Below are 17,940 nucleotides of genomic sequence, written 5' to 3'. Positions count from 1 at the left end.
CTGTAGTGGTGGTATTTGCAAAGCTTGGCTGGATTAAGAGTACCCCACATTCTTAGTAGTGAGGAGGTTGGTTGTTGGTCGGGGGGAGTTGACAGGATGCCTGACCACGCGGAGGAAAGGGGGCCATGTGGGTGATGCCTTACCTATTTACCCCGCAGTGTTGGTAACTTTAGTAGTTAGGTGGTCCTTAGGGAATGGAAGATTTTCTTGAACCGGATTGAATAAGTGTATTAAGAGAATAAACTATGATAATATAGCTAATCGATGAATTCTGTGTATTAGTAGCTAAGATAAATATTTTTACAGAAGTTAATAGAATAGATAAAATAGCGGAGGAATACCCACCGTGCACTGTAAGATCACCATGAGGCTACTACTTATCACCGATCATACGGTATCCGAGATTCTAGTACTAGGCACCTACTTAGAATGCTTCCACATGGTGATACAGTCCGTATCAAAGTAGGTAGACCGTAGTAGTAATTGCTTTTTATTCCCCGAAAAATAGATAGATCTCACTTCTCACGGATACCACCTCACATGACCGGGATCCATCCCAGTAGCCTGTAACACCGACTTGACAGACCCTTGCAGTGTGACTGCACTTGAGACGCCTGTCGGACATACTCCTTTCTCATTCGTGGCAAGCGGAAGTTTTGTATTAAATAATCTAGATGACTGAAAGTGCTCACCGGGTCATTGATCCATGGTAATAGTATGGTTTGAGGCAATTCCTGTCATGATGCCTTGATATCCATCCCCCTTCGCTTCTAGCGCACCCAACTTATGATGCGTATAGCACGGCTCCTACAGTATGATTGATTGCATCTCGTATTGACAGACTCTCGGCTAAAGTTGAATTTTTCTGGATGGCGCCTGCACTGGCGGGACGAGACGTCGTGGTCGCCAAGCCTCTTGGCATGACACGCTGATTTGAGATGGCGAAGACATTCCCCTACCCTAGAACAAGCCAGACGGGGCCGAAATTGACCCATTCGAGGAGGCAAGTCACCCAGATAGGCCACTCCAGGAGAAGAAAAAGAAAAGAAACCACGTGTGAACCTGAAAGAGTCTTTCGGCCAGGTCCGAGGCTGTTCCTCCAGCTGGGATAAAGACCCAACAAAGAATCCCGCGGACGGAGGGCCACTTCGGACCAAGACCTGGATCCGGACAGGAGACCAGTTACCTTCCGACTCAGCGGGCTGGGCAACCTTCAATAGTCGTGGTGGCGTCGCAGTCGTCTGTGCTCGCTACCAGGTGTTCTGGAGGGGATGGCTCGTGATTAGCTACGGTCATGGACCTTGTCGGAAAGGTTACATTGGAGCTTAACATGGCGAACGATAATTTCTGGGAATAGTGAAATGGGGAATCGAGAACAATGAGGGTGACATGCCAGGGTCAAAGAAAGATGCTTACTATGTTACCCCGATAGGACCGAGTGCTATGTTAGTAGCCTGTGTGAACTGTGAAAGTTGATCAGGGTCCAAGAAGCTCATCTCGTGATCGGAAACCCAAAATGACAGCACTAAGCAGATCCGGCTAGACTGGCACTTAACTGTGGGGAATCCTTCCTCTGCGCAGCACGTGGTAGGTTCAATTTTCCGACCCCTGTGAAACCCTGCCAATCAGAGTGAATGCCAGAACCAGACGGGGTTTGCCGGCCTGGACCGAGTTTCTGTTTGGCTGTTGGCAACTAAATCCTGTCAACAAGTCGTACTATACTAGCTTGACTTGCAGACTTACTATACCTTCTATGGAGTATAGCAGTGACTCGTGCTGGGTTGGATCTGGACTCCCCCGTAAACCGTTGCCCCCCCTGTGGGTACATTTCTTACGCTCAACCTGGGGAAACCAGGTCTGGGGTCGTACAGAACTTTCCCCTGTCGGTAAAACCTAACTCTCCGGGAAATTACCTCAGCCTGATGATTGGACATGCAAGCAGGATGAGAGGCATTCACCTCGAAGCCAGTCATCCGAATCAAGTCTGGTGGTAATTTCGGATTCTGGGCCCTGTGCATGCCATCGGTCGGCTGCAGTGAATAGCGCTCCACAGCAATGGCCGTCCTGCAGCCCAACGAGTCACGGCCGGCGGCCAAACTGGACAGACGGCATGGTGGCCACAGCTGGGGAACCCCATGGGCATTCCCCCGGTACCGATGCTGGCCCGATTCTCAACGGGAAGTCGCGAGTCCAGCAGTGAGCTGAGCATGATGCAACTTGGACCCTCGCACAGGATTATAAAACCGACCAATACCCCTGATCTCGTTTTTTTCTTGTCTTGTTTTTCGGTGCTTCCCCTCTTCCTTTTCTCCGTCACCTTCGTTCATATCCCACAGTCTTCGTGTGAACGCCGCTACCTTTCTCTCATTGCTGCCATATAGGCTTCTGTCCACCCTTCTTGTCACTTTCTTTCACTGTGCGGACCATCACACGGTCTATCCTCAGTAGCCATGGCTGATGGCTTCGTGGACGCCTCGCGCGTCGAGGCCCCAGTCACCCTCAAGACTTACTTGATGTGTGCCTTTGCGGCTTTTGGTGGTATCTTCTTTGGTTATGACTCGGGTTATATCAGCGGTGTCATGGGGATGAGATACTTCATCGAGGAGTTTGAGGGCTTGGTATGTAGCGTCATCGCAACAACTAATAAGTTAAGAGGGGACTGACATGACTGACATCTATTAGGACTATAACACTACCCCCACAGATTCCTTCGTCCTTCCGTCCTGGAAAAAATCGCTGATCACGTCGATCCTCTCGGCTGGAACCTTCTTTGGTGCCCTCATTGCGGGTGACTTGGCAGACTGGTTTGGTCGTCGCACTACCATTGTCAGTGGTTGCGTGGTCTTCGTCGTTGGTGTTGTCCTGCAGACCGCTTCGACCTCCTTGGGTCTGCTAGTTGCCGGGCGTCTGATCGCGGGATTCGGTGTTGGCTTTGTCTCCGCCATTATCATCCTGTACATGTCTGAGATTGCACCTCGCAAGGTTCGTGGTGCTATTGTCTCAGGGTACCAGTTCTGCATCACTATCGGGCTCATGTTGGCCTCATGCGTCGACTACGGTACTGAGAACCGTCTCGACTCGGGCTCCTACCGTATCCCAATCGGCCTCCAGCTCGCCTGGGCTATCATTTTGGGAGGTGGTCTGCTCTGCCTGCCCGAGTCCCCTCGTTATTTTGTTCGCAAGGGTAACCTGGCCAAGGCTGCGGAGGTCCTTGCCCGCGTTCGTGGCCAGCCCCAAGACTCGGACTATATCAAGGATGAGCTGGCTGAGATCGTGGCAAACCATGAGTACGAGATGCAGGTGATCCCGGAAGGTGGATACTTCGTCAGCTGGATGAACTGCTTCCGCGGCAGTCTGTTCTCTCCCAACAGCAACCTTCGTCGGACAGTCCTGGGTACTTCCCTGCAGATGATGCAACAGTAAGTCACAACCTTGCACCACACCCACACACAAATGTGAAGAGAGATACTAACTGTCATTCAGGTGGACCGGTGTCAACTTTGTCTTCTACTTTGGAACGACCTTCTTCCAGTCGGTGAGTAAGATCGATCGGTGCCGAGATGATGCGCTGACAGAGTATAGCTGGGAACCATCGATGACCCCTTCCTCATCAGCATGATTACCACTATTGTCAACGTCTGCTCAACCCCTGTCTCCTTCTACACAATTGAGAAGTTTGGCCGCCGTTCGCTCCTTTTGTGGGGAGCACTTGGCATGGTCATCTGCCAGTTCATTGTCGCTATCGTCGGCACTGTGGACGGCAGCAACAAGCACGCTGTCAGCGCAGAGATTTCCTTCATCTGCATTTACATCTTCTTCTTCGCTAGTACGTGGGGACCGGGCGCCTGGGTTGTGATTGGCGAAATCTTCCCCTTGCCTATTCGGTCGCGTGGTGTGGCTCTGTCGACGGCTTCAAACTGGCTGTGGAATTGCGTAAGTGACTTGCTCCCCTGTTGACAAAACACGCTGACCAGTCAGATCATCGCCGTCATTACCCCCTACATGGTCGACAAGGATAAGGGTGACCTCAAGGCCAAGGTATTCTTCATCTGGGGCTCACTGTGCGCCTGCGCTTTTGTGTACACGTACTTCCTGATCCCGGAGACCAAGGGTCTCACTCTTGAGCAGGTGGACAAGATGATGGAAGAGACCACGCCCCGTACCTCGGCCAAGTGGAGACCGCATGGCACCTTTACGGCCGAGATGGGTCTTACTGCGAATGCTGTGGCCGAAAAGGCTACTGCGGTTCACCAGGAGGTGTGAGGGACGGGATGTCCGTTTCGACAGTGGTTTGCTGCTGACGACGAGTTGGTGGGTCTGCATACAGAAGGGTATGCTCGGTTGCTATTATGATTAATCTCTCCTGCTTATTTCTGTTTACTTTACGTTAGTGATAGCTAAGTAATGACGCATGATACCATTATTTCGTATCTTTGTGACTTATCCCTCTCCTTCTTGTCTTCTCGTATGGTTTGCAGGGTAGAACTCATATAACAAATCCAGTCAACTTAATATTCCCAACGCCTCGCTAAGAGGAGAAAAAGCTATCAGAAACATTGTACTGCGGAAACCACATTAACAGTCCCGCCAGGAGCATGTCGCAGTAAAAATTGGCTGGTGCGACAGGAAGTGGGGATTGTTGTGTCCCTGATTCTAATCATGTGGCTTGTCAGAGAGCCCTTATAGTTCGCTAAGACAAAAAAACACACCAAGACAGTATGGCCGAGTGGTCTAAGGCGATAGACTTGAAATCTATTCTCTTCGGAGGCGGCGGTTCGAACCCGCCTGCTGTCGTTTTTTGGTCCATCCGTTTTTTTGTTTTTTTTTCTGTGGGACTACCCCACCTCTTTCTGATCGCGCTTTTGCGCTCCTTATCAATCACTCCAAAACTAAATTATATTCTAATTCCATAATGAACTTTATTCATACTGCCGAAATATGGATTGAATGTCGATCTTGTATAGTAGTAGACTAGAGTAGGCAGACACAATTCACTAGTGCCCTCCATACATCGAGGAAAATCAATAGCTACCCTACCATCTACACAGTACAAGTAGTGGATTCGATGCATCGTCATCATATCCCTGTGAGTTATCTAGATCGAGGGAAGTTCCCGATGGGTCCCGAAGTGAAGTCGTAATCATCCCGTTTGGCGCATAAAATGCTTATGCTCTATGTAGGAGTATATTTTGGCGTGGTGTGGAGTAAGTTTGCCGTAGATGCTGCTAACTCAGTTTAAAAATGGTAGCTTCACTATATCTACAACCACAACCAACGTTACAGAAGGGTCTACTTAGTCTACTTAGTCATAAGAATCATAATATCTACAGTAAAAGTAGTAGAATGCATCCGCCGTGCCGAATTAGATCAGGCGTGGTTCCGCTCTGCCAAGCCACGCCGCGGCGGAGGGCCTACGTACACCCGCCGCCGATCTTCTCTCACTTTCTCTCCGCCCGTTGCAATGCTTCGCAACGCATTTCTTTGGCTCCACGAATCACCTCTCATTGTTTACTCAGTGTGTGTGTTTGCCAAGCCGCCGGCTGTTTGTGCGTGATGAGCCTATTCCCAATGATGTGGATATGCGTGACGCCCCCCCACGGCCTTGCAGAGCAACCCGCTTACGTGACAGGGTGTTTGTCCCTGATTTTGGGGGTCTTCTTCTTTTTTTACGTCCCTGTCTAAAATCTCCCTTCGATTAGAGGGTCCTGGGTCCTAGATGGATAGCTTACCTTGTCGCCTGAGCGGGTCAAGGGATTACGTGCTGGCTGTCTCCAGTTTGTGCCCTTAATGGGAGGCTATGATAAGGGTACGATGCTGGATGACGACGTTCATAGTGGCATTGGCTGCGATGTCTCTGCGCTGGAGGTGTGCTAATCTTGGGTTTACGTGATAGGTCATGGTCTTTGATCCGCGTTGACTATGCTGTTGATCTACGCACGGCCATCTATTTTGCTTGTGGAAGGAAATTATATTCCTCGAACGGTTCAACTTCGGCCCTGTCAGTCCGCGCCACAGTCCTCCGGATACTCTCCATTCAGATCACGGGTAATTGGCGTGACTGATGCATGAAATGGCCCGATACTGATTGATCCGGCCAATAATAGCCTTTCGAGGTCCTCGGGCCGTGAAACTGCATGTGTGTCGACAGCTCCTTGTTTGCTCCTGGTTGCCAAGTCCGGCGGCATCCGGATCGTTAAGCACCCTGTGGACAAGTTTTGCAGCAAGGAGATTGATTAATAGGACGACAAGCTTCGGATATTTGGGACATTCAGTTGCCGGTGGTGCCAAGCCTCCTCAAACTGGATGATTAAGCGGCACATCCACTTGGTGGAGACGACGATCAACCTGGATCGTGGCTCGGTAGCGAGGGTGTTGGAGTTAGATCCTGTTGGAGCATACTTTGCTGTTGACTGATGACCGACCGAGGTATTCGCTGTTCTCTCTTCAGAATTTTGTAATGACTGAGCTGGAGGGATATGCTGGGAATAAGAAGGCTGACCTGCTTTTGCTTGGTAGGTATGAGATACCATGATGACTAGATTTCAGCTTCCATGACTACCCTTCTGGTTGGAGACATCTAGCTAGCGAAGCTAGAAGCTTCTCAAGACCCATACAAGTCCCAATTATCGAGATGGGTTACCCTGGACTACCCTGAGCCAAACCGAAAACGCTGCGGACCTGAAAAGACGCCCATTCATGCATAAGCCTGTCACAACTTAGCCATGAATTAGCAGCCCCTTCTCCACAAGTGGATGTCGGGCCGCGTCGTCATGGGGGATCGTGCCCTACCTTCCAAAGGTCTGGCCCCAGCACGATGAAGCAATTCGAAGCCATCCAAGCCCTTGGCGACAGCTGAACAATTGCCGGCGTTTCATTTGGCAGTCTGCTCCCTTGGTTGCGTCAGCTGGATAGCATCGTCTTGACGGGCATGATGTTCTGGAAAAAAGATATAAAGCGACCTGCCCCGGGGATAGATCTCATTAGCATCCAACAACATCCTCATCACCGCTCATTATCTACCTCCAATCTCTTACCCTCCTTTTTAGTTGATATCTATCAAGATGGTCCAGCTTAACACGCTCCTTACCGGCCTGGCTGGCCTTGCCAGCATCGTCTCTGCTCATCCCGGCCACGATATCCGTGCCGAAGCTGCTGAGCGCGCTGCCTTCATGAAGCGTGCTCCTCGTAGTCTGAGCGACTGCTCCGCGAAGCTCAAGGCCCGCGGCCTTGAGAAGCAGAGCATTGCTCGTCGCGAGAATGCTGTGAATGCCATTCGCCAGAAGAGGGGCCTGCAGACCCGTATGGTCCTCACTTTACCGCTGAGGATTGATCCATACTAATTCAGATACAGACGCTCCCCTTCTCAAGGCTCGCGATCTTGACACCATCCTCAACACCACCCACCACTCGTCCCTGAACGTGAGCCCCGAGACTGACCCCAACGTCTTGTTTGCCTCCAACGCCACCTGCGTTCTTGGCCCTGATGTCACCCAGGGTCCTTACTGTATGACCAACTTCTCCCCAAAGGCATTTATGTAGCTAACCAGACTAGATGTGACTGGCGAGCTCATCCGCAACGACATCACCGAGACCCAGGAGGGTGTGCCTCTCTACCTGGACATCCAGCTCATTGACACCAGCACCTGCGAGCCCGTCCCCGAGATCTACATAGACATCTGGCACTGCAACGCTACTGTAAGCCACTTGCCACTGACCTCATCTCTGCGTCGCGCAATACTGACATGTATAGGGTGTCTACTCTGGCGTGGCTGCCTCCGGCAACGGTGACTCCAGCGACACCTCCAACCTGGACGCCACTTTCCTCCGCGGTATCCAGCAGACCGACTCTGATGGTGTTGTGCAGTTCAACTCCATCTTCCCCGGCCACTACACCAGCCGTGCTACTCACATTCACGGTACGTCCGATCCCTCTGAGAAAATCTCAATCACTAACTCAACAACAGTTCTCTCCCACTCCCCCAACGAGACTACCGCTCTCCCCAACAACACCATTTCCGGTCTCTACACTTCCCACGCCAACTACGTCGGCCAGCTCTTCTTCGACCAGGACCTGATCACCAAGGTCGAGGCCACCAGCCCCTACAGCACCAACACCCAGGAGCTCACCGAGAACGCTGATGACAGCATCCTCTCCGAGGAGGCCGACACTATTGACCCCTTCGTCGAGTATGTCCTCCTCGGTGATGATGTGAGCGACGGTGTCTTCGGATGGATCTCCCTGGGTATCGACGTCTCTGAGAACAGCGAGATCACTCCTGCTGCGGAGTACACTGCTGATGGTGGTGTCGAGAACGACTCCTCCAGCTCTGGTATGGGCGGTGGCGGTGGCTCTGCCCCTAGCGGCGGCGCCGCCCCCAGTGGTTCTGCTTAATTTTTATTCGATTGTGAGGTGTTTGTACTTGGTTGTTGCAGATGTAGGATAGCGAGGAAATAATATTAACTTAGTCGCTCGTTTTACTACTTCTGATACTGGAGTAGAAGATGGACTCAGGGGGTTTTGATTGGAGTACCGATATGAGTCATTGGATAAGTAAGATTTGCTGGAAGCAATGTGGTAATTCATGTAATTCATTAGTCTTTACCTGTTGTACAGATATGCTCATCACCTGATCATTGTGCCTGTTTTGCTGTTTGTTGCCTTGGGCTTCCTCTTTCCCGTCTCCCTCGCCCATATTTTCTCAGCATCATCATCTCTTCTTGACTGAATGTCCCAAGAACCATCCTCTCCCTCGACTGCTTCTACCGCGACTATTTCCATGGACTATTCCATGCTGAACAGGTCGGTATAACCCCAATGCAATCTTAGTCAGAAGAAACCTCGACATGATGGGCGATGGATCTTCCCAACCTTAACCGGAAATCCCCTCCATCTATGACCCGCCATGACATTGCAGTGAACTATAACTAACCTCAGCCAGCAGGCAACATTCTAACAGAATCACAATCCATCCACTATACGTCCACACACACCACCCTCCAAAATGTCCTCCCAGAACTTTTTCCCAGACATCCCCCCCAGCTCCCTCTGCACCACCTACCCCTACACCCGCCCGACCCTCATACACCGGCTTTACAAAAAGACCGACCCCAACCAAACGCCCTACCTCCACTTCACCAACGTCCCACCAACCCTCATCACCCCGTACCTAGAACAAGACCAATTTCTCCTGACCAAAGCCCGAATCACCTACGACTACCCCTCCCGCACGCTAATCATGAAGGGCAATCCTCATCGACAAGAACTAGCCAAGGGGCTCTTCGATAACGACTTCCTGATGTTCAGATATACTTTGGATAAATTTGCCCTCCGGCCACTCGGTGCTACGACCGTCGCCGAAGGAGACGTCGTGAAGGAGCCGGATTTGAGTTGGCAGCCGCGTGATTTACCCCCTGGACGGGCGAGGGCGTGGCCTAGTTTGGTGTTTCATGTGGGCTGGCCGGAGGGATTGGAGTATTTGAGGGGGGAGGCGAGGTTGTGGCTTGAGTGGAGTAAGGGGGATGTGAAGGCGGTGGTGTTGATGGATGTTGGGAGGGAGGAGTTGGGGATCGAGAAGTGGGTGATGGGTGATGAGGGTGGGAAGTTGGATCATCGGGTGGAGGTGAGGATGTCGAAGGAGGGGGTGGTTGTGCTGGGGGCTCCTTTTGTGGTCACTTTTCGGAAGGCGTTTTTGAGGGATCCGGACCCGGAGAAGCCGGAGGAGAGGGATTGGGTGTGGGGTGGGGAGGAGATTAAGGAGTGTATGGGCTGTTTGGTGGATGGTCGGGACTGAGGGAGTTGTTGGGTGAAGTGAATGATGAAGACACAATGCTGTGATCAAGAATGCATGCTTGAGATGACGCGTGTACTACGATGGTTTATTGATATAGGGTCATTCCATATCACTATGCGACTACCACTAATGAGCGTAATACTGTGCATCGAGCCATCGTCAGATGTAGTAGTACTATTCGCCTAACATGCTCGCGACATACAATATTAGCCACAAAACTAGGGTTACTATTCCCATGGGGGATGATATAATGACCCGCCCAAAGTCCGGAGATACCAGACCATACTCCCAATAATACTCATAAAAAGAATGCCAATTACTAGATACAATATGCCACTCAACATCTACATTATAACTAAATATCCCAGTATCCTCTGCATGACATCTACTAAATAAAAAGAGCCCTCATCAAGCCACGACATCTTCTATGAACCGTCAAGCTAAGTACATACCATAGATAAAGAGGAACGAAGTACCGAGTTCCTTTTGCGCGAGTATATAAAGTATGATGTATCCAAGTTTAAAAATAGATATTCTGAGCAGATGAACTATAAACTCCAGACAGACAGACATTCTGTCTAGTACGATCATCCACCTTCCCAATCAACCCCCACCAAGAATACATGCATAATATGTATTATTATCTTTACACTTTCTTATTCTACATCTTAATTTTTATAATCTAACCCACAACTACACTGCAAATCAATTACTCAACCAATCATTCTATCAAATTATTAATTTATGAATAAATGATGCTGACTAATAATAAATAACGTAACCGGCAAGCGAGTCGGCCAGGCAAGCCAGTCGGCCACCTGTGTATCCCATACTAATCTAATATTTATCTAACTCTAATATCTCACCCACTGTAAGTTCAATTACAATAGAATATTAACTGAAGCTATATATATACTTTAAGAAACCAAATATCAAGAATATATAATATAATAGGATTCATATTATATATAATACAAGTTTAAAATAAATTACCAAAACATACAGCGTAATATATTTTACTTGATTGAATATTGATATTTATCTTATAATATTTGTATACTAATCTTAGATATATTCTAGTATGCCAATTTCATTAGATAAATTTAGATCTATAAAGTTTGGCTGTAGTATTACAGCTCAAAAATCGTTGGATTAGTATGGGATATACAGGTGGCCGACTGGCTTGCCTGGCTGACTCGCTTGCCGGTTACGTTAGTTACCCATATGCGCCCCCAGATAGTGGCCAAAACCCCCGCTGAAACAAAACTGCAATGAACAACGGCAAGGTGGTCGAGTGGTTTAAGACGTAAGACTTGAATCTGGCTTTTGGGAATGATCACCTGAAAAACGGTGATTGTTTCTTATCCAAACAGACGATATCTTATACCTTCGGGTGCGCGTGTTCGAATCACGTCCTTGTCGTTTTGTTTTTTTTCTCCCTTCCCTCCCATCTTCCCTTCCCTCCCACCTTATCTTTCTTTCTTTCGCCTTTCTTTTTTTCTTTGTAAATGAAGAGGGTATGTATTATGGATGAATTTTTGTTCGATTGAGGGTGTGAAATATTGTTTTTTTTATCTCTCTCTCTCTATATAAGTAGTAGTACTAGTGTATTTACTAGGGTATCAACCTGCTGCATATGTACTCATCTTCCTCAACTTCTCCCCAAACTTCCAGAGAAACACCGGCGCCGGCACTCCCAACGCTATTGCGATAAATGCCAACAGACTATTTCCCCATCCGTAGTCCAGCGCCTGATACATATACGGTGCGAACAGTGGAAACCCGAATCCCGCGAGCGAGCGCATGCACGCCACTGCTGCTAATGCGCTGGCGGCGAACCGTGTATACGAGTCGACGATATACGTCTGCAGACATTGGAAGGAGATGATATTGCCCATTCCATAAAGACACGCACCGATGTTCGGCGCAATCCAGTGACAGTGTGTCTGGGCCGTCCAGCCGTAGATGAACAAGCCGGCGGGAATGAGAAACGCGCCCACGAAGAGCAGCGGGACGCGGAACTCGGGCTTCCCGACGCCGTTGTTCTTCCCCTTGAGACGGCGGTAGATGCGATCGTTTAGCGGGGCGCAGATCTGTGAGCCGAGCCAGAAGCCCAGACCGAGGGAGATGTAGTTTAGGCCGCCGATGCCGGTGGATTCGTTGTAGTATTTTGGGCTGGTCCAGAGGGAGGGGAAGGTTGAGAGGACCAGGTACATAGTGCCGTAGATGTAGGCCATGTAGGCCGCTAGGGCTTGGACGATGGGTTGGGTGGAGAGGAGGCGGAAGGGACGGATGAGGGCGCCGCGCATGATCTGTCCGAGGGTTTTGTTTTGGCGCTCGAATTCGGTTTGGTAGTCTGTGTCGGCGGTTTCTTTGCGGAGTTTCTTGGCGCGCTTTTTGAGGATGATGGGGGCGTAGGTTTCTTGCAGGAAAAAGAGGCCGGCTACTTGTATTACACCGTCCGCGATGGAGGTCGCGTAGAATACCCAGCGCCAGGTCGTATTCTCGGCGATGAAGCCGCCTGCGATGGGGCCGACGGCTGGCCCGAGGAGGGGGGCGAGACTGTAGATGGCTACGCTTTTGCCGCGCTGTTCGGGCTTGAAGCAGTCTGAGAGGACACCACCACCGATCTAGTTTGTTAGATGGGTGTGTTGAACTGTGTGAGGGGGTTGCTTACTGCTAGTGGAGCGCTACCGCCTAATCCGGCGAAGAATCGACAGACGATCATTTGTACTTTGGTCTGTGATACGCCGCAGCCGATGTTGAAGACGAGATACAGGAGGTTGGCTAACTGTAGGACTTTCACTCGACCGTAGATCTCAGAGAGAGGTCCGAGGAAGAGCGGTCCAACGGCGTAAGCCAGAATGAACACGGACAGAGTGAGCTGTGAGATGACCTCGTCCGTGATGTTGAACTCTGCAGATATCGCACTTAGGGCTGGTGCCACCATGGAGGAGGATACGGGCGAGATGAAGGTGAAGCAGGATACCGTCACCACCGCCGCCCACTTCTTCTTCATTGGCCAGTTCTTAGGGTTCTCTGGATCGTCGGGGCCATCCCAGGTGACCTATCCAGTTAGCACTAGAAACACAGCAACTAAATCAGACATACCAGTTTAGGGTCCGCTCTAGATTTGTCTGACCGTGCAGTCCGTGACTTCTCCAAGCCTGATGCCTGGGCTCCAGCTTCCAGATCGCGGTCACGCTCGTTCACCACACCCGCGCGTACTTCGAGGACAGGCTCGTCTTTCTCCCCCCGGTCGTCGGACGAGGAGTCCAGACCCAGCTCATTATCGCTGTGATAGACAGAATGATCATCTAGATGCCTTCCGGAATGCACTCTCTCCACCTGTGTTGTACTGTGTCTGGACCTCGACCTTGTCCGCGTCCTCAACGTCCCCAGTCGGTAAGGCCGTCCCGACAAAGACCCATCATCTGAGCTAGACAGCGACGTAGACCTCGACCTGGTGGACCCGGCTTCCGAAAACGAATGTTCTTTGGACATAACCACTGAATTTGACCAAAGGCAGAGAAGGGAACTATATCTACAGCTCCCAGCCAAGCCAAAACTTAATCAGGAACACCGTAAAAACAGAACTGAAACCTGGGCCTGGGGCAGCCCGGTTAATTATATCATCCTGACTGATCCATGGCTGTCGAAACGGTGATTAAATCCCCGTTAACGCCGATTGTGGGGCGAATTTCTAGAATTTGCACTGGATGAAGCCATCATTGGCCAGCAGGTGAAGCTTGATGCTGGTCCACCAGTCATCCCGGCTCCACGCTTATCAACGATTTGTGCACGGGAGCGGCATGGCCCGAGTCATTATGATCGAAACGGGCAATCCGACCTGTGAGCATTGCATTCGGGTCATTTTGATTGGCACGAGGCCATGACTGCGTGTCCGTTGACGGGAAGCGAGAAAACTTGCAGGAGAGTTGTACCGTTGCAAACGTGCATTGCCTGGAATGTGACGGGAAAACGTGACTGGCTGGAGGCTCGGCTGTCGGCTGTCCGGCACGTCACGTGGGTCACGTGAGGCGGCCCCCGCCGCCTTTCTTTGATACTTTGGCCGATTTTGGATAACTTTGCCTGCAGGATGCGATTGACGGAATGCATTCCCTGCTGAGCTGCCTGATCAGCACGCGGACGTCCGATACACCGTCGTGTTACACTGTTGGCGCCTGCATGTCACTATCTTTGTTGCTGCCGATCACTTACTATTCTCCGACAAGACAGTTGACTCATACCGTTCTGGATTTTTATCCGGCTATGCTCTGCTTTCGCGGCCATGCATTGAGGACAACATTGATGTATGTATGAATGACGATGTATGCTATTCACCAATCATGATTCGTTGTGCTGTCAATTTGACCTATCGACGCTACCATCTGTTACAAGGCCGTCAGGCACCAGTTCGGATCTCCGATGGCCTGGACCAAAGCAGAGCACATCACCATGCGCCTACGGTCCCTGCTAGTCCAATGCCTCCTCTTTGATCGTAGCGATGTCTTTGTGCCCGATGAGTGAGACTCTGGTAGCACCGATTGTGGGTCTCCACCAGAGAGGATGACCTTGCACATTCGGTTACCGCTGCATCATATCGCGGTCTGGACGGTTCTTAAACACCGCTCGAGATACTGCTCCACCCGTTTTACGTCGTCCAATGCAGCTACCGTGCCCACATATCCATCTGGTCGAACAACAGCCAGAGCCCCCCGGGCAGCATCTACACCGTAGATCTTGTACACGTCGTCCATCTCGTAGCCACTGTAAAAGCTCATCTCTGAGTGTCTTTTGAGCTCGGCTGGTAAATCACGCCAAGTGAATTCCCGAGACAGACGGGGATGGATCACAACTTGCTCGATCACGGATGCAGGGAACCGGGGCAGCACTGCAGACCCTATCGTCCGCAATGTCTGGGCAGAGACGCCCTTCGGATACAGCAGATCATACGACGTGAGACAAAGAATACGGAATCGACCAGTTGACAAGAAATCTGCTCCTGTCAGCTACCGTCGGCTTTTGAGGTTTCAGTGCTTTCCGTGCTTTGCTACACCGGGACTTACCATCATGCAAGTTCCGCCGGTTCCCATCGGCATGTCTACGGTATTTGACGTTCAGCAGTCTCCGACCCGGACGAAGGATGCCAGAGAGATAGTCAGTTCCCTCAATTGGATTCTTCTTGCCACCTTGCACCTTCTGCACGATCGGACTCTCAGGATATTCAATTCCACAGCCACTGGTGAACCCGTTGCCAGTACTGAATACTTCCAAGAACTGCTCGTGCGTCAGGCCGTCTGCGCCGTCCTCTGCTGCGCCGATCTTTCCAGAGAACATGGACGAAAAGGCACGGTCGAACTCTATAAGCTCCTGGGCGATCGTGTGACGCTCAGTGTGGTATGTATCCAAAACAGCATCAGGCTTTCCTGGCGATGCTGACGCGGGAGTGAGACCATTGATTGCATAAGCCAGTTTCCACGCTAGGTTGTAAGAATCCATCATGGAGACGTTCATCCCTTGGCCTGCCTGTTAATTCAAGTGAGTTAGTATGCCGACGCTTAGCACGATCGTTTAGCGGGGTGCATACCTTGGGACTATGAGTATGGCAAGCTGGCACAAATGAGCGTTAGCATGCAGCACTCCAATTAGAAGAAATATACGAACCATCTCCCACAATGAATACCCGATTAGCTCCCTTCGAATCTTTCACTGTGAACTGATCCGACACTCGCTGGCCAATCTGATACGCCGCCCACCAATCCACGGCGCCGTCCGTTTTCGGTCGGATATAGTACGGCTTGAAGGCTTCGGCCGCAGCATGAAAAATCCCGTCGAGAGTGACCTGGCTCCTGCGAGCTCGAGCGTCCTTTGGCGTGGATTCATTTACTGACTTCTGGTCCTCATCTGGGGTGGCTTCGTCTGGCACTTGAACATACAACCGGGTCAAGTAGTCACCGGTCGCAATCCGCTCGCGTGGAATCACCATCACTGAAGTAGCCGGGGCATGGATCGCACAGCGTCTCCTGATATCAGGAAAATCGGTATCGACGACAAGATCGACCACACCCCAGATGTGATCCAGCGATTCGCCCACCAACTTCAGACCCATACAACGACGGACCACGGAATGAGCGCCATCCGCACCAACCAAATACTTCGATCGAACCGTCCGTCGTTGGCCAGCCGTCTCGATCTCCGCCACCACAGGGAATTCTGAATCGCCATCCTCATCGATTGTCACGTCTAAGAGTTTAGTATCTCGCTGCACTCCCCTTTTCGAGTACCGCAGGAGATCCGTTTCCAGGATTCTCTCAATGCGACCCTGGTGGATTGTGACTTCGTGCTGGAATCGCGCCGGCACGGCAACATCAGGCACTATCGCCGTCCGTTCAATGATCTCATCCTTGTTAGGCGAAGGGTTCCAAAATGCAACTTCCTCCATGTGGCAGCCATCGGTGAGAATTTCGTCTGCTAGCCCGAGGGTCTTCAGAACCTCGAGTGTCCTGGGTTGGAGGCCATCGGCTTGGCCAGATTTAAGCGTTCCCGGTTTAGCATCGATGCACAATAGTGATGTATCGTTCAGTCCATATCTGGCTAAGAGGAGATTGAGCATTAGCCCGGCGGGACCAGCGCCGACAACGACGACTTCGTATCGCTCTGGGACTCCATCGCGAGGATCGTTCGGGCTGAGGCGAGGTAGGGGCGGCGCGAAGGAGGGGAGAACACGAAGTTCACGGGAGGATGCTGCAAACTCGGTGAAGACAGGCATTTGGTCGAGTCTGTGGTTCTAAGAGTCCGGGTTTGAAATCAATTCCGCTGGTATAGTGTAAAGAACGCACTCGACTTGCGAGGGCTTGTAGCTGGTGGGCAGTGAATGGCAGGGTCACTTGGTCGAGAATTCAATTACCGGGCGTGTTAGAAAGGTACAAGTGTCCAGTCAACCGCCGTCGGATCTTGGCCAGCTATATGACTGCTGGGGTGGTCCCCACGAAGCCATCTAGGGTAGGATATAGTCCCGTCTGGTTTGTTTGGATCCCCCACGCTGGTTGGCCGTGGGGTTTGGCCTCAGGCACACATTTTCCACTATGGGAGGCTGACTGAGCAGAGGTGGAGAGCCAGTTGCTGACGGCTGATTATTAGAATCTCACCAATCGCCCTGATCGGCATCAACCTTGCCGGTTCGCGTAACAGATGAGGGCCCCAATGTTCCCATAACCGCCGATCCTACGCTTCTGACTGGTTGCAACCAACAATATGAATCGTGGACTTACGACTAGCCACTCCATCCTAGCGTTGACAGGTTGCGGCTTTTGAAAGTGTGGGGTTGTTACGAAGAGGTACGCACACAGCACCGTCGGTGATGGAGGAGTTCCTTGGAAACCTCAGTTCAAAATCCGACAGTGGTCGAGCGGGTATGCAATCTGGAAAACCGCCTGCTTTCACCAATTGACTGCCTTGAGCTAATTGCCTCTACGACAAAGGTCCGTGCTGGAGATGAAATTCGAGAGGTACACCATAGAAACTTGGAATGTCTTCCCGAGGAAAAGGGAACTTTCGCCTACCACGGAACCGTCATCCTTATGACCTCACGGACGCCACACCCCAGATCATTTGACTTTCTCTCATGGGCCAAGTAATTGTTTAACTCCTTGGGAGACAGGTATGTGCAATTAGTTGAACAGTACGATGTCGCAACTCCCGTGAGGTCCTAAGTTGACCGAAAGTTCTGGCAGACTCCACCTTCTGGAATTGTCAGGACTCGACTTCTTGTGCGTTACCGCTGTAAGATAAACAGAACCAGACTATCTGTCCATGGATTATACTTTGCAGGACGATAGGGATTCAGACCACGAAGAAAAACACAAAAAGGCTATGTATGAAACTGCGTTAACTCGAAAGAGACAATGCCGGCCATCTCGAAGGCACAGGAACTCATGCGGGGGCTGCGGGTCCACCAAGACCAGAAATGAGCGGACAAATGGTCCGGATAGTGACACGCAGACCAGAGGATCACTTCCGCCTCCGCTTCTTGCTCCCGCGTGAGGGGGATTTCCGGCCATGAGTTACGGCTGTTCTATTACCGGGGCATTGAAACTGGGGCCTAGTATATCCGGTACCAGAGCAGTCGTACAGACTAGTCTAGTCC

At 51.0% G+C, this 17,940-nt stretch overlaps 5 protein-coding genes and 2 non-coding genes across 7 annotated transcripts; 5 read left to right on the top strand and 2 right to left on the bottom strand.

Annotated features, from left to right (window-relative positions):
• The first annotated feature begins 2,262 nt into the window (after nt 1-2,262).
• On the top strand, nt 2,263-4,302 carry BO85DRAFT_448065 (sugar porter family MFS transporter). The gene is made up of 5 exons (XM_025659857.1): nt 2,263-2,618; nt 2,683-3,419; nt 3,484-3,535; nt 3,583-3,933; nt 3,979-4,302. Exons 1-5 carry the CDS (start codon nt 2,451-2,453, stop codon nt 4,261-4,263), a joined length of 1,593 nt encoding a protein of 530 aa, XP_025517050.1. The 5' UTR covers nt 2,263-2,450; the 3' UTR covers nt 4,264-4,302.
• Nucleotides 4,303-4,712: 410 nt separating this feature from the next.
• Nucleotides 4,713-4,794, top strand: BO85DRAFT_t116. The gene has a single exon. It is a non-coding gene; the product is annotated as a tRNA-Ser (tRNA).
• A 2,067-nt stretch (nt 4,795-6,861) lies between these two features.
• Nucleotides 6,862-8,392, top strand: BO85DRAFT_518954 (intradiol ring-cleavage dioxygenase; the record flags this gene model as incomplete). The annotated part of the gene is made up of 5 exons (XM_025665008.1): nt 6,862-7,299; nt 7,352-7,504; nt 7,553-7,695; nt 7,751-7,916; nt 7,965-8,392. Exons 1-5 carry the CDS (start codon nt 7,062-7,064, stop codon nt 8,390-8,392), a joined length of 1,128 nt encoding a protein of 375 aa, XP_025517049.1. The 5' UTR covers nt 6,862-7,061.
• A 610-nt stretch (nt 8,393-9,002) lies between these two features.
• On the top strand, nt 9,003-9,791 carry BO85DRAFT_458312 (uncharacterized protein; the record flags this gene model as incomplete). Its single annotated transcript, XM_025661576.1, has 1 exon — nt 9,003-9,791. One exon carries the CDS (start codon nt 9,003-9,005, stop codon nt 9,789-9,791), a length of 789 nt encoding a protein of 262 aa, XP_025517048.1.
• Nucleotides 9,792-11,071: 1,280 nt separating this feature from the next.
• Nucleotides 11,072-11,213, top strand: BO85DRAFT_t117. Its single transcript has one exon. It is a non-coding gene; the product is annotated as a tRNA-Ser (tRNA).
• A 132-nt stretch (nt 11,214-11,345) lies between these two features.
• BO85DRAFT_418250 (MFS transporter) lies at nt 11,346-13,701 on the bottom strand. The gene is made up of 3 exons (XM_025657809.1): nt 12,903-13,701; nt 12,469-12,858; nt 11,346-12,421 (listed from the first exon to the last, which is right to left on the bottom strand). Exons 1-3 carry the CDS (start codon nt 13,293-13,295, stop codon nt 11,414-11,416), a joined length of 1,791 nt encoding a protein of 596 aa, XP_025517047.1. The 5' UTR covers nt 13,296-13,701; the 3' UTR covers nt 11,346-11,413.
• A 428-nt stretch (nt 13,702-14,129) lies between these two features.
• Nucleotides 14,130-16,588, bottom strand: BO85DRAFT_518952 (putative phenol monooxygenase). Its single transcript, XM_025665007.1, has 4 exons — nt 15,459-16,588; nt 15,382-15,404; nt 14,861-15,320; nt 14,130-14,790 (listed from the first exon to the last, which is right to left on the bottom strand). The coding sequence occupies exons 1-4, from the start codon at nt 16,561-16,563 to the stop codon at nt 14,390-14,392; spliced, it is 1,989 nt and encodes a 662-aa protein (XP_025517046.1). The 5' UTR covers nt 16,564-16,588; the 3' UTR covers nt 14,130-14,389.
• Nucleotides 16,589-17,940: the final 1,352 nt, after the last annotated feature.

Source organism: Aspergillus piperis, assembly GCF_003184755.1.
Source record: "Aspergillus piperis CBS 112811 unplaced genomic scaffold BO85scaffold_6, whole genome shotgun sequence".
NCBI classification, from domain to species: domain Eukaryota; kingdom Fungi; phylum Ascomycota; class Eurotiomycetes; order Eurotiales; family Aspergillaceae; genus Aspergillus; species Aspergillus piperis.
Note: the sequence above shows the minus strand (reverse complement) of the source record. Positions and strands in the feature narration are given on the sequence as shown.

Bases quoted from the DNA above. Each gene is read 5' to 3' on its own strand.
- BO85DRAFT_448065 (XM_025659857.1), top strand. From the start codon at position 2,451: ATGGCTGATGGCTTCGTGGACGCCTCGCGCGTCGAGGCCCCAGTCACC. The intron at 3,420-3,483 runs GTAAGTCACAAC...ACTGTCATTCAG, and splicing joins TCCCTGCAGATGATGCAACA to GTGGACCGGTGTCAACTTTG. The intron at 3,536-3,582 runs GTGAGTAAGATC...GACAGAGTATAG, and splicing joins GAACGACCTTCTTCCAGTCG to CTGGGAACCATCGATGACCC.
- BO85DRAFT_418250 (XM_025657809.1), bottom strand. From the start codon at position 13,295: ATGTCCAAAGAACATTCGTTTTCGGAAGCCGGGTCCACCAGGTCGAGG. The intron at 12,859-12,902 runs GTATGTCTGATT...CTAACTGGATAG, and splicing joins CTAGAGCGGACCCTAAACTG to GTCACCTGGGATGGCCCCGA. The intron at 12,422-12,468 runs GTAAGCAACCCC...CTAACAAACTAG, and splicing joins GCGGTAGCGCTCCACTAGCA to ATCGGTGGTGGTGTCCTCTC.
- BO85DRAFT_518952 (XM_025665007.1), bottom strand. From the start codon at position 16,563: ATGCCTGTCTTCACCGAGTTTGCAGCATCCTCCCGTGAACTTCGTGTT. The intron at 15,405-15,458 runs GTTCGTATATTT...CATTTGTGCCAG, and splicing joins GGTATTCATTGTGGGAGATG to CTTGCCATACTCATAGTCCC. The intron at 15,321-15,381 runs GTATGCACCCCG...TTGAATTAACAG, and splicing joins GCCATACTCATAGTCCCAAG to GCAGGCCAAGGGATGAACGT.